Genomic DNA, 13,989 nt, shown 5'->3' with positions numbered 1-13,989 from the left:
TAATTTACTTTCGACAAAAATGTTTTGCTTCAATACTTATTGTATTTATATTTCAAAATTATTGACCAAGTTTTTAATCGTTTCATTAAAGGAATACTGAACCAAGTTACAAGTTTTATAATATTAATTTGTTAGGTTTTCTTAGTCTGCTTAATTTTTTACGTATCTTTATAAATTCAGTATGATCAGTAATATTAATCTTGTTGATGTGACCCTGTCAATTAAATGACTCTATTTATTAAATAGCCTGCAGATATTTTGTACATATTTATGAGCCCCGAAAATTTTTTTATTGCTTTGCTTACAGGACATCCTTGTGTTATGCTAATGAAATAAATATGAAAACATTATTTGCTTATTTACTAAGCTAAATTTACTTATTAACTTAAAGTTATATTGTAATATTAATTAGAAAAAAGTATTTGAATGGAGTCCAAGGGCAGCTTTTAACCTAACAATGGGTACTAAGATTTGGTATAGGAAAGTACAAAACGACACATAATTTAATTTATTACATCAATAACTACACATAATATCATGTACAAATGATACAAAGTCTTTTTTTTTTCCTGCCCAAAACATGCTTGTCGGTGCATTTTACCTGCACGAGTAAATTTAAAATTCCATTTTAAATAAGGTTGAGAGTTTTGATTCTTCCTCCCCCAAAAAAGATCTGCTTAGCTCACCTATTTTTAAAGTACGTATTGTCGTTCCATTTGATCTAGCTATTCAAATGTCTAACATGTAATTGTATCTATTTCCTCTCCGTATCAATCAAAAATTATATACACCATCATCCAAATATACTTTATTTCACTTTGATATGAAAAAGATAGCCTCTCCAGAATATAATTTCTCAGATAGCAGCTGGAATTGGATATGAAAAAGATAGCCCCCTCCAGAATATAATTCCTCAGCATCTGGATTTGGATATATGAAAAAGACAGCCTCTCCAGAATATAATTTCTCAGATAGCAGCTGGAATCAAATGTGAAAAAGATAGCCTCTCCAGAATATAACTCCTCAGATAGTTGATGGAATCGAAGCTAAACAAATTTTTTTGTTCCACAGCAACGTGATTCTTTTTGACTCGAGTCAGAAAAATAAAAATTTCTTGATGGAGATATATATATATATTTATTATCTTGTTTATCTTCTGATCTTCGTCAACATCTGACTAGCATTCATTACGATGTTTACTGAATCATTAAGATAATCTAAGACATTTGCTGCAACATTGCTTCCTTTTTTTTAAAAAAAATTCTCTATGGTAGTCTCTGCCTTAGCTGAAGCCAATATTCTTAATATGTAACGGGTGTTCTTTGAGAATAGTTATATTACAGATAGAGTACACTTGACGCCCGGCACGTTTCTCTTGTGCTTAATCCAGCACACCACATGGTCCTCGTGATTTCCATAAAGAATTTTTGTTACATTTGCATAAAAATCTATATTCACGAAGAAGACATTTGGCCCATGCATAACGCACTGTCTAGCTGACGACTAGAGTCCGAGTGCAAATTGTTCTCAACGGTTTTTCGATCATCCGTCCGTCAGAGAAGCAATAGCAAAATAAGTCCTAGACAAGTCACCATGTTTGAAGCGTGCAGCGTTTTTGCAATACTGATGTTTCTCTCAGACACTGAAAAAGAAAGGAAAAAAAAACATTTAGGAATTACAATAGAAACTTATGAAAGTTCAAGAATTGTATGCATTACGTAAAAATGGGTTAACACGCCGTCACGTTTTTTAAGTGTAATAAAAAACGTTCTCGAGTAGCAGAATAAAGAGTTGACAGTTATGAAAGATGCAGCATCAAAACAATCTGTAGGACATGTGCCGTACTTAACAGCAACATTTTGTCATGCATGTTGCTTTTTTAAAAGTATATTCATTGTTTTGTTTCTTCAAGTTTTTCTATTGCATTGCATGTCATTTATTTCAACTTAAATAATTTATTATGAACTAAAAATGTAAATTTTTTAAAGGGTAATTAGTTTTAATCATTGATTTAGATTCTTAAGATTTTACGTTAGAACACATTTCAAATGGGTTTATCTTAGCAGCGAGTGAAACGAGCATGGTTTGCCAAGGAAATCACATAAGATTTCATAGCATTTTTAGGAAGTTGATGGGCGTTAGCGAACGGGGGACCAACTAATTAAAATTATTTGTCTTAAATAAAATTGAAATTTCATTAAACTCGTTTAAACAAAGTGAAATGTTTCATAAAATAGACTGAACTACATGCCAAAGAATAATCTGAAGTAGGTTTTAAAAAATTCTGTTCAATAGATTTTGAACAAATATATCCTGAAAGATATAATTTATTCCGTACTTAACAGCAAACTCCTGATACTTCCGTATATGAGGAAATATATCTTTCAGACATTTTCTGTATTAATCCTGATTGAGAAGAGCAGTAGGTTCAACACCAAGGACATCTGCTATGCGCTCAACATTATCTATTAGAGATATTTCTACTGCAACGAATGATAATTCGTTTAAAAAGTGAGTAGTTTACCTTTTCCAAAATTCTCTGCCACCGTAAGTCCAGATGTCCTGTGGTTACCACCCAGTGTGGTTTCTTCACTTCTTGTCTGTATCACCTTAGAGAGGGTGGCTGTGCATTTTAACCTCATCTCTTCGTTCTCGTCGAGATGTTTGGTCTGCACCCTCAGCCGCAGACCAAGCACTTCCTTATTTTTGTAACGAATCAGGTGATGCTTTTCTACCTGTAAAATAGATGCAGAGAAATTAGATTGTTAAAAACCGCAGATGTACTGTGATATTATTGAAACACCAGAATTGGAAGGAATCCTAAACACAATTTTACCTTGGCCCAGGTGGGCTCAGTATGGGTCTTATATGAACATGCACCAAGGGGCCCATATTGGGATGTCTAGATTGTTTAATATCGGTCCTATATAGGGCCAATATCGGCCTTTACATGGCCATTACGAGGACTAAATTGGCTGAATAACGAATATAAAATATCGGGTGAATCGGACAATTCTATATAGAGCTGATATTGGTTGCAAAGTGGGTGAAAAATATCGGGTGAATCGGGCAATTCTATATAAAGCTGATATCGGTTGCAAAGTGGGTGAAAAATATCGGGTGAATCGGGCAATTCTATATTGGGCTGATATTGGAAAATAACGGCCCTTTGAATCCTAATTGAGCCAAGATTCATGAATATTGGTCCAATGAGGGCCTAAGTTATTTTGTTGTTAGGGGGTAATATTTTATATCCGTCGTTGAACAGCCGACCCAAATTCTGGGCTTACGACTACGAATGTTCAACTCCGTAGCCTTGCAATTTTGAACCGATCCAGAAGATAAGGAAACTTCTGGATCAGTACCTCCAGAGGTATTGATTTGTTATAGGAACATGGAGGACTTTGAGACTCGACAGATTTAACGTACATCAGTCACCATTTACTGCACGGAGAGTCTTCGGCTGGTGCGGATCGAACCCACGAATTCTTGGACATGGACCCAGCGCCCTACCGATCAGGCTATCCCGGCCTACAAGTTCAATAATTACATGAATGACGTCACTCATGTTATCAGCAAAAGAAAATATACCTGTCGTCATCACACTCCAACAGGTCCCGCAGTGGACTGATCGTTAAGACTCGGTTCCCAGCAGATCACCGAAGTCAAGCATCACTGTCTGCGGTCAATGAGCGGGTGGGTGACCACTAGCATCAGCCTTCGTAGGGACCGAGGGTGTGTAGTATTGATCCTCGTTAAAGAGTTCTACCTTAAAGTGCTTGGCTTCGCGTGCAGGTCGCCCCTTCTGTAGAGGATCAAAATTGTGATGGTATGTCTTCGGATGTTCGTCGCCAAATGCCCATTGTGCAGCTCTAGTGCGACGTTAATGAACTGCATAAACAGCAACCACAAACCGTTTCTGACTTTTCACTGCAACTTTCTGCTATCCATTTAGCCTCAACCATAAGATTCATAATTGGAAATACAGATCTATAAGCTACCCAAAGAAAGCGTTGCACTACACTCTAAATAAATAAAAAAAAACATTGGGACCGAGCGGTATCGCCCGCCAAACGCAGTGTGAAGCGTGGAGGTGGCGGGTTCGAATCCCGTCTTAACCCTGGATGTATTCTTCGTGATGTCCTTCTCTAAATTGTCCTAACTGTTCTTCTACTTGACAAAGGTTTATAAGCCTAAATTGAATAAACGAGTCTGCAATTGCATGTAATTTCAATAAAGCAACAAAATAAACATTTTGGTCCATCACTCATGAAAAATCAGATTTTTTTCCTCTTGAAAATCGAATTTTGATGGTGTAAATTGCATACTAAGTTGAGTTTAATTCACTATGTGACCATCCTGTAAATGAAATAAACGAACTCACTTCTTTATCGTTGAGAAACCACTGTAGTTCTGGAAGCGGGTGGGTTACGTCGGAAGAACAATTAACATCTAGTAAATCTCCAACTTTGTAGTGTGCCTGACCTCCTGTGATTACCGGACCATCTCTGGATATAACTGCTATGAAAGACAAAACATGACATTTTATTTCTTCCTCATTGTATGTAAAATTAACGCAAGTTAACCATGCCTGATTTAGAAGAAAGAGGTTGCTTGGCAAAGTAAGATTTTTAATCTCTTAATTATCTGTTTTTTTCGATTCCCACTATTAGTTCACATTCTACCTATAACTAGTTCAAATTTTCAATCGGTAATGAAATAGTTTTTATTTATCCACTTAAATTCAAATACATTATTTTTAAACTTATAGTGCATGACACTTGATGTTAATACAGGTTTTTCAAATACTAATTCATTAATTAATTTTAATTAGTTTTAGTTTTATACGGGAGAAAACTTTTTAATTATTTAATAAAAAGTAACTAAAATAAAAAAATTTCTTTGTTGTCTTTAGTAGGAATTGACTTTAATTTTTTTTATGTTGCTTGTTTTCTTATTAAAATTATAACCCAATTCCACCAAATTCGTGTATTAATTAATGTGGATTTTTTAAACAAATGAAACTCATGCAGAGCTGAATTAAGAATTGATTTAGGAGACTGTTTAAAATATCCAGCACGCAATTGCATAATTTGTATGTAACATTGTAAGAGTTTCATTAAAATAATAATTGAGATCGATTATCGTTACCTAAAAATTTCTCATTGGTAATGTTTACTTGTTTACTGCCATCGTCTTTTATAAAAAAAAATTGTTAAATTTAACTAAAATAAAAAAATAAACATGCGTGAAAGTATTCCTTTTATACTGAAAAAAAATTTAAGTTTGTTAGATATTAGCTTCGATGAATAGCATTTTCTGCTAAATCTAATTGCTCAAATTTTAACAAATTTACCATAAGCAACTTTTTAAACCAAAACACTTGGAATTAACATGTTTTATTTTATGATGATCGTAATTCCTATAAAATAATTGTAAAATCAAGAGTTTGTGAGAAGAGTAGATATCGACAATGTCAACCTTCATCTGTGGAAAGGTACCCCACCATAGAGTCGAGTTAACATGTCTTATACACTAGTGAATTGTAATTGTATTTTTGTAGTGGTAGACACACTACAGTACTCCACCACCAGAATTATAGCTGTGATAGAATTCGATGAACGGATACCACTAGTTGTACCACTGCTGTTTTGCAAGAAACCGGGAGAGCTGTATTAAGATCACCATGCTTTTGCTGATCGTGAGAGCTGTATTAAGTTCACGGTCGCGGTTGCTCCTGTGTTGCCATTAGCAGCGGAGTTAACATGTCTTATATACTAGTGAATTGGAATTGTATTTTTGTAGTGGTCGACACACTATGAAGTTCATCTGCTGTTGAGACTGGAGGCACCAGGAACAGCACTGTATTATGGATGACACAAGTTTCGAATGAAGTTCACTTCAACTTTAAATTTTGTTTCTTGAAATATTTTTGTTTTCAAAAGAATACAAATGTGTTTTATTCAAATTTTTATTCGACGAAGTTTGAGAAATTAATATTCAGAAGAATATACCGAGTGGAATTAACCAAAATATTTGCGAGGAGAGCTATTTCTTTGCAAATATTTCGATTTTGTGGGGAAGAGTTAGAACTCTCATATAACGTCATTACTCTGAATAATGTTTGAAGTATCCAACACTGTGCTTTATAAAAACGAAATTAATTTTTGTATAAAACTAACCAAAGTTTTTTAAATTTTTTGTTGAGGGAATTCGAAAAACTTTATAAGTCCAGATTTGTATCGAAATTTTCATAATTTTGGTTTTAAGACTATGTGAGTCATTGTTATTGACCAGTGGTTACCAACTGGCGGCCCGCGAAGCCTTTTTTGTGGCCCGGGAACTAAAATATATTAGCTGTCATTTTTATTTCGGACAATTTTCGCAAAAAAACATATATGGGTTTAAAATACTTTTCTTTCGTTAAAAAAACCCAGATTCCTTCGATTCTGTAAAATTTAACAACAACGGTGCAAAAATATTTATTTCTCATTTAAAAATGTACTTCTTATTTTAATTTTTAATTCAATACTTTTGTTTTGTACATCTTGATAAAAGTCTGACAGTAATATTTAATGTTCATTCAAACATAAAATAGTCCTGTATAAAATTTTGATAAATTGCAGCCAGCCATTTTACTGGTGTTTTAAGTTGCGGCCCCGGCCTCATGCAAGTTGGAAACCCCTGGTATAGACATAATTGCTATAAATGGGCATGCTTTATTGGTCAATGTTTATTAACCTTTTCAAGACCAGTTATTTTCCAATAAAAAGACAAATTAGATTGCAAATAAAAAGACTTAAATATATCAAATAAGCTAAAAATAACAATATCCGGGCAAAATGCAAAATAAAATAACTATTTGAGAAATAGGGAGGGGTTAGGACACGTGTGTCCCATCGGGACTTTTTTAGACGGGACACATATAGTTTGTTTACAGAGAGAACTCCCCTCACCACTAAGTCCAAAGCAGTCTGTTGCTATGGAAACAAGAAACCGCGCATTTCATAGAGGAGAGCTTCTCTCTATCTCTCTCCAACCCGAGTCAAAACCAGTCTTTAATGACCCAATAACCCTACTTGAAATAGTTAAACCTCGTAACTATATGGCTCGTGACGAATGGCTAGGGGAGTTCCTTGCGTAGACAAACTATATGTCTCAGTGGTGTTTTCGACTGTTGGGCCGAAAGTGTTAAACAATAGGGCCTCTTTTTTCGAAAAATTTAAGATTTTGTCTGAAAAACGACACGTTTTTTTATGACTTTATAAATTTAATTTCACTACAGTGTTGAAAGGCTTACAACTTTTAAAAATCAAAATTGACGTAAGGTTTTTGGAAAGCAAACTTGGCTCTTTAAGTAAAGAACTGCAAAAATATTTTTAATCAAATTTGTGACGAATGCTTCGAAACGAACAATAGCATCGAGCAATCAAGTCCAGGAATGTTCTATTGACACGATAATATGGCTCAAATATAAACAGCGTATTAAAGATTCCGCAATTTATCCCCATATTGCTCGCTATAAGCGTTCTAAAAGTGTAATTTTTTTAAAAGAATATGTTTCATTGAAGACTACTCACTGAATGGATTAGAGGGAGAAGCTGAATATCTGTCTCCAACCACCAATTCTTCGCTGGCTGTTGAGTATGTCTGAGAGACGGTTGCTGTACACCGCAGCGTGATGGCACCTTGTGATAAGTCAGTTGGCTTCACAGCGAACACGAGGCCCAGAGACGAGGTCATCAATCCATTCTGGTGGTCTTCAGCGATATACGTTCTTTCCAGTCTGGGATCCGCCTGCGAGTTATAATGTAACAGATTAGGTCCATTCTCTCATGCATTGTAAATGATTTACGACAAAGTTTATTGAGTAATGAAATAAGCCCTGTTTCTACTTGGCACGAAACGTTTGCTTACATTAATGAGTGATTATACCGTAGACATTTGGCTGTTATAAATTACTTACTACAAAGCTTATTACGAGATAAAACAAACCCGGTAATTACTTTGTAAAAGGCGTTTGTTTGCATCCTAGTTGTTAGTAGGGAAAAAATACCGTTATAAGTGTATTGCAAACAAGAGCAATGATATCAGGGTGGCGAAAATGAAAAGTGGACAACGTGCGGTAGCATCAGCATTACAATAACTATATAACCGATAATATACTTCAAGGCTCCAAAAGAAGGTAAGAGAAGTACACCGAAGATTCCCCATAAGATTTACCAGTTCACTAGAAAGCATTTAGAGTGAATGTAAAATCGAAATAAGGTAGATGTGCCCTGATTGAATGTATGGAAGAAGAACAATTTCTAATTTCCTATTTTGATTTCAAATTTTCTCATAGGAAGGAGCTATTTATACGCCATTTGCAGTGCACTAACCTTAAATATAAAACTATTAAAGATGGCGTGGCTATCACTACTGTATTTCTTACGCTATCACGAAAGTTCACTTCTCATTTGGGCTACCTTATGTTTCTGAATAAGGAACTATCCTCACCTCTTTCCCATTGATGTACCATTTGAGTGAAGCAGCTGGTCGTGAAGGTCCGGCTCTGCAAGTCACATTCACGATATCTCCAACTTCGTATCGTGATTTGCTCCCTAAGATTGTGGGATCCTCCTGAGGCAAGACTGGTAACGATAAATAAATATACATCGCATGATAGAACAGAAGAAGAAAGGTGAGCATGTAAGGTCTAAGAAATATACATTTGGACCTACCATATACATTTATGAAACCATATTTGCACTTACCATTTGAGCATCTGGACCGGTTTGTTTTGTTTTTAATTGTATTTCACCATATAAATTAATTGGTGTTTTTAATGAAGTCTAAAATGTTCATCAAATATATTAAGTTAATTTAATCTATAGTATCAATTTTCCCAATTTTTGATACAAAAACTGATTAGTTTGTAGCAAATTTAGTGTAAGTTCATAAAATATTTGTTTAGAACAACAGATTAAAGAAGCCGAACTGAATAGGAGCAAGAGTTCCACCATTACAAGTTAAAATCAATAGTGTGAAAATGTTTAGGTTTTAAGCAATTGAGACGCTCAGGTAGGGAACATCAGACCTCAAGTGTGTTAGAAAATAAGAAAAATCTAAGAAAAAACTTCTTTTTTTTTGTGATGTTGGTCATTGCTGTTATCACTAATTGAGAAATTTAGTTTCAAAACCAGCTTATATACATATTTTTCGAAATGCATTTGCCTATGTTTTATTATATCCAAAACTTATGCATCTTATTCCTCAGTTTCTTTGATCTTCAAGGGAATTTACTTCCTCCTTAATGTAAATACGTGTTAAAAGATGCTGGCGAGAGATTTATTCTGTTTCCGTTTTCTTATCTCCGCTTGTTGACTTAGTTTACAACACCATTTGATTTGATTACGTTGAGTACATAAGGTCATATATGTTGGGAGCAGTATTACCTACTTCTCTTTTGTTAAACTCTACATTTAACTCACGACTCTTTAGTCTCGTAGAGGGACCCTGGTCAAAAACAGCTTCTTTAAGGTTGGTTGAGGAATATTTACTATGGCTCGAATATTTTTCGTTTTTCGAACTAACAAAAATAATTTTAAGTAAACTCGATGCCCCCAATGACTAATGATAATATGAAAAATCAGTTAAAGAGAAATGGAAGACGATAGAAATGTATGGTTAGTTGAGTTCTGTTTAGTTAACGAGAAAATTTGCCCTTAATTTTTGAAATCAGTTTCGAAATTCGTTAGTATATAACGCTGTTAGCTAGAAAAGTTTAAAACAATGTTACAGCTGCATGTCAGAGCGTTCTACATGAAATATTTCCATGGGTGTTTTAATTTTTTCCCAAGGCTTCACCGCTGTTACTGCAAAAGGTGGTTACCTCGAAAATATTTGTATAGTTTTTGACAGTTATCTACGCCATCTGTTGCCAAACTTTTCAACTAATTTTAAAACATGGCAAGAAAAAAAATGGTTACTTAAGAGGTACACTACAAACAATATATATATTTTTTCCGATTTTCTCTTGATTGATTTTATAAACTGTTGATTATTTGGTAAACCCAGCAGATCTTTAATGGAAGTTATGTTTTAGGGTACTTTTTTTTCTTTTTGGAAATTATAAATTCAAAATAATGTTTAATCCGGACGAGTTTTGATTGCAGATTTATAAAATAAGATTAGGATTTCTAATATACTATGAAAAAAGAATTCCCAAAGTATCTAAATCACATCTTTTAATCTGCAGATTGAGGGAAAAAATTCTCTCAGGAATAACTTAATATGCCCGCAGACGATTTCTGTCTTTTATTTAATTTTAGAACGGGTATAAACTTCCGTGAAAGCAAGACCGCCTACTGGAATAACAAGTATGAATAATAATAGTGAAACAAAAAAAATATATGGAAAAGAAGTAGATGTCAATAACGAAAGATGAAAAAACACATGTTAAATTACAATCATAAAAACCTCTGGTATTCGAATATAATATATTGGTAGTAATTTTGTTTCCAACCTAGGACGAAGTATCGTCTGCATATTTATGTTTGACTTCGGGAACACAACTTCGACTTGCAAGAGGAGAGAGACATGGGAGAGGAGCGGATAAATTTTGATATTTTGTTTTCATCTTGTTTCGGGCGAAGCTTATCGTAAAATTTTATTGCGAACGAACTGATTTGTTCTGGATTTAAATCCTGGATGCTTCAGGTAGATAGTTGTAGTTTTTTTTTTTTTTACTTTTATATTTTTACTGCGTACCCACTTTTTATTTCGTTTGAACAAGGTTATCGTCTACTTTTTTTTTATTTAAAATATAAAGGAAAGAAAATTTCATATCAAATCGAACAATTTATTTGCGTCTCTAAGTTGTTAAATTAATAAAATTCTATTTAAGTAGCTCAAAAGGTCAACATGTTAAATACTTTTTTCTTCTGGATAGCAGGTTTATCGCATAATAGTTTAGCGTATAATAGCTATGAGTTAACCTATCATAAAAAAAAAATATTTTTCTTATACAGTGTGTCTTAAAATTTACTCACGAAAAAAATTTGATAAAAAACGCATGTTAGTAATTAAAAATTCTGAGTTTTTCTTGGATTTTGAAGTATACAAAAATAGGGTTATGAGTAAAATAATAGATAAGTGGGTTGCTGCATATCGATTGCTGTATCCTACTCACTCTTTTGCCAACTACTTCAATCAAATTGACGGAGTTTATCATTGCTCTTCAAAGTTTTTCAGAAATAAACTTTAGACTACAAAAGACTAAAAAATTCTAGCATTGTTAATTTCGGTGGCCTGAGCGATGATAATCGTTCATTAAAACATAAATTTACACAACCGGAAAGTGACACAATGTGCAAAATAGTGCTTTTTACTTATTTTATTTTTTTTTAAAAATTATATCAAAGGAAAAAAAAGTTTGGGTCTCTTAGATTATTAGATTGATTGTTTAAATAAGTAGTTTTAATTTCTTTCTCTCTATCTTCTCTATACTTCTCTTAAAAATAACTGAAAAAGTTAATTACGTTTAATTAGTTGAATTTGTTTTTAAAAAAAATTGCGAGTTTTTCTTCTAAGCTATGTTTTTTAGTGTAAAAATCCTATTTTCCACTATTTAAAATTCGGAAATTAAACATGGAGATTTAGTGTTAGTAGATAAAAATCGGTTTCACAGCTATTTCACGGTGTTATAACTTTTTTTTTCCTTCTTAACCACACTTTCCCTATAGTGGTTTTAATGTAAACAGTATTATTTTTATGAATCTGATATAAAATCGTTGACCCGATATAAAATGTCGAAACAAAGAGAAAAATATTGAATTCAATCTATAAAAGGCGATTCGAATGGATGAGGGCCTTCGAATAAAAGGACTCTAGGAAACCGTTAAGGTTGCAGTTTCACTAATCAGGCAGCTGTTGCGCCAGAATCGATAGTCGATATTGTTTAAAATAGAGATATTTCTCAGAGACTGATTCATTGGCTGCTCTAATGAAACAATCTGGGGATGTTTGGAGGTAAACAATCAAAGGGATTTGTTTGTGCGATCATAAAACAAATCAATCTCTCTCGCGGCATACCTCTGTGGCAGATTCTGCGGTTTCGATAATGAAGAAGTCTATCAAGATATTGCGTGATTCCAGGGTTTTTTGCCCTGCACGTGGACGCTTGAAATTAAATGATATAATTATCCGAAAATATGTATTTATGTCTGAATTATCTTAGTAATAAATGTCAGTACTTAAAAATAATTTTTATGTTCACAAAAAACGCGTATAAAATTATAGTTTTTCATTGTTCCACTGTCCCGCAGTGGACTGATCGTTAAGACACGGTTCCCAGCAGATCACCGAAGTCAAGCATCACTGGCTACGGTCAGTGTGCGGGTGGGTGACCACTTGGATCAGTCTGCGTAGGGACCGAGGGTGTGCGGTATTGGTCCTCGTTAAACTGTTCTACCGTAAAGTGCTCGACTTCGCGTGCAGATCGTCGGACTACCGAAGCGGGGGTGCCATCCCCTCTGCAGAGGATCAAAAATGAGATGGCATGTCTTCGGATCATTCTCAGGGATGTTTCCCCGACCGTCACCAATAGCCCATTGCGCAACTCTAGTGCGACGTAAATTAGCAACAAAAACAAATAGAGCTGAATCTAAATAGATGATGAAATCTAAATAGAATTTTAATTGTGGTCTGTGAAGCTTTACACGTTGACTTTATTTTTGACTATGTAATGTTTCGATAAATCGTCAACTATGGATCCCTTCTCATGCTCCTAACTGTCCGTTGAGAACAATTCCTTTACTTTTAATTTCGAATTATTGGCGTGGAGACTTCGGTCTTTCAGTCCCAACTATTGAATGATATCTTAACAGAAATTCTTGATGTTAAGAGAACGATTCTCTGATCCCTTTTCATTATTTCATAATTTTGGAATCTGGCCATGTTCATTATAATATTTATATAATATATCAATTTCTCCTAAAGGATTTGATTTATTTTTCTGGGATAAATATCCCTACATCATATCAAAATTAAAATGTATCTGAAAAGGTCATAATAATTAAATTCTACAAAGAAACTACCACTATTGAAAAGAATTTCGACTAAAATTACCACGAAAGGTTCCCTGTCAGACAGAAAGAGGATTAGTCAGTGGTCTAAAAAACTACATTATTTTTGTTGTTAACTACAACAATAATGAAGTTTTTTAGACCACTGACTAATCCTCTTCCTGTCTGACAGGGACTCTTTCGCTGCAATTTTAGTTCAAATTATTTTAAATAGTGTTAGTTTCTTACTAGTGGCAGCTACAACTACGTTTTTTTTTATGAAATATAGTTTACGTTTTTATTAACTACAAGCCAATAGGTAACAACAAGCCAATTGTAAGCCAATAGGTTCAAATGGTCACAAAGTGTGAGGTTCAAACAAATTCGGTAAATTGGTATCATCAAATTTGGAATAAGGGTGAAAACTAAAATTAATCAAGATCATAGATAAAAGATAAATAAGACAATGACATGCTATATCCAAATATAAATTGTTATCCCGCTATAGCATTGTACTACAACTTTTCCTTAGTGTTCAGTTTCCCCTTAATTTAAATACTCATGATCCTATTTCCGGCCTTAATTTGTTTACTTTGAAATCCGTAATTGCTTGTATTTTCACTCAATTACTATATCCAAATACAAGTACAAATACATATTTCAACCCAGTGTTTTAATATGTATATAAGTTTAATTTATTCGTACCATTGTTACATATATATTTCTTAAAACTTCACATAATTGGGTATACTATAGCCTACGTCACAGGTTGTGTTATTCCTACTAAATTTAACCCATGAACGGCATTTTCTGCGAGCCTAACTTCAAGCCACAAACAAACGAAGTGTTTCATCGTTTAAATAGCTGCTCGCCAGATTTTATTGCATTATAAAGAAAAGTAATTGAATGGCGAATTCTCTTTCACTATCAATTTATGTGGATA

General features: G+C 33.8%; 1 protein-coding gene across 2 annotated transcripts in view; it reads right to left on the bottom strand.

Annotated features, from left to right (window-relative positions):
* Positions 1 to 493: 493 nt before the first annotated feature.
* LOC107457459 (uncharacterized) overlaps positions 494 to 13,989 on the bottom strand; it is a 216,161-nt gene continuing 202,665 nt past the window's right edge. The window contains exons 4-8 of one of the 2 annotated variants that reach the window (XM_043042732.2): positions 8,500 to 8,633; positions 7,581 to 7,797; positions 4,385 to 4,521; positions 2,525 to 2,735; positions 494 to 1,642 (exon numbers count right to left, since the gene is read on the bottom strand). In XM_043042732.2, the coding sequence (XP_042898666.1) occupies positions 1,554 to 1,642; positions 2,525 to 2,735; positions 4,385 to 4,521; positions 7,581 to 7,797; positions 8,500 to 8,633 (788 nt within the window). In that variant the 3' untranslated portion in view covers positions 494 to 1,553. The remainder of the gene's footprint in view (positions 1,643 to 2,524; positions 2,736 to 4,384; positions 4,522 to 7,580; positions 7,798 to 8,499; positions 8,634 to 13,989) is intronic. The other variant, XM_043042733.2, reaches the window with a different exon arrangement.

This window comes from Parasteatoda tepidariorum, chromosome 4 (assembly GCF_043381705.1).
Source record: "Parasteatoda tepidariorum isolate YZ-2023 chromosome 4, CAS_Ptep_4.0, whole genome shotgun sequence".
Classification (NCBI taxonomy): domain Eukaryota; kingdom Metazoa; phylum Arthropoda; class Arachnida; order Araneae; family Theridiidae; genus Parasteatoda; species Parasteatoda tepidariorum.
Note: the sequence above shows the minus strand (reverse complement) of the source record. Positions and strands in the feature narration are given on the sequence as shown.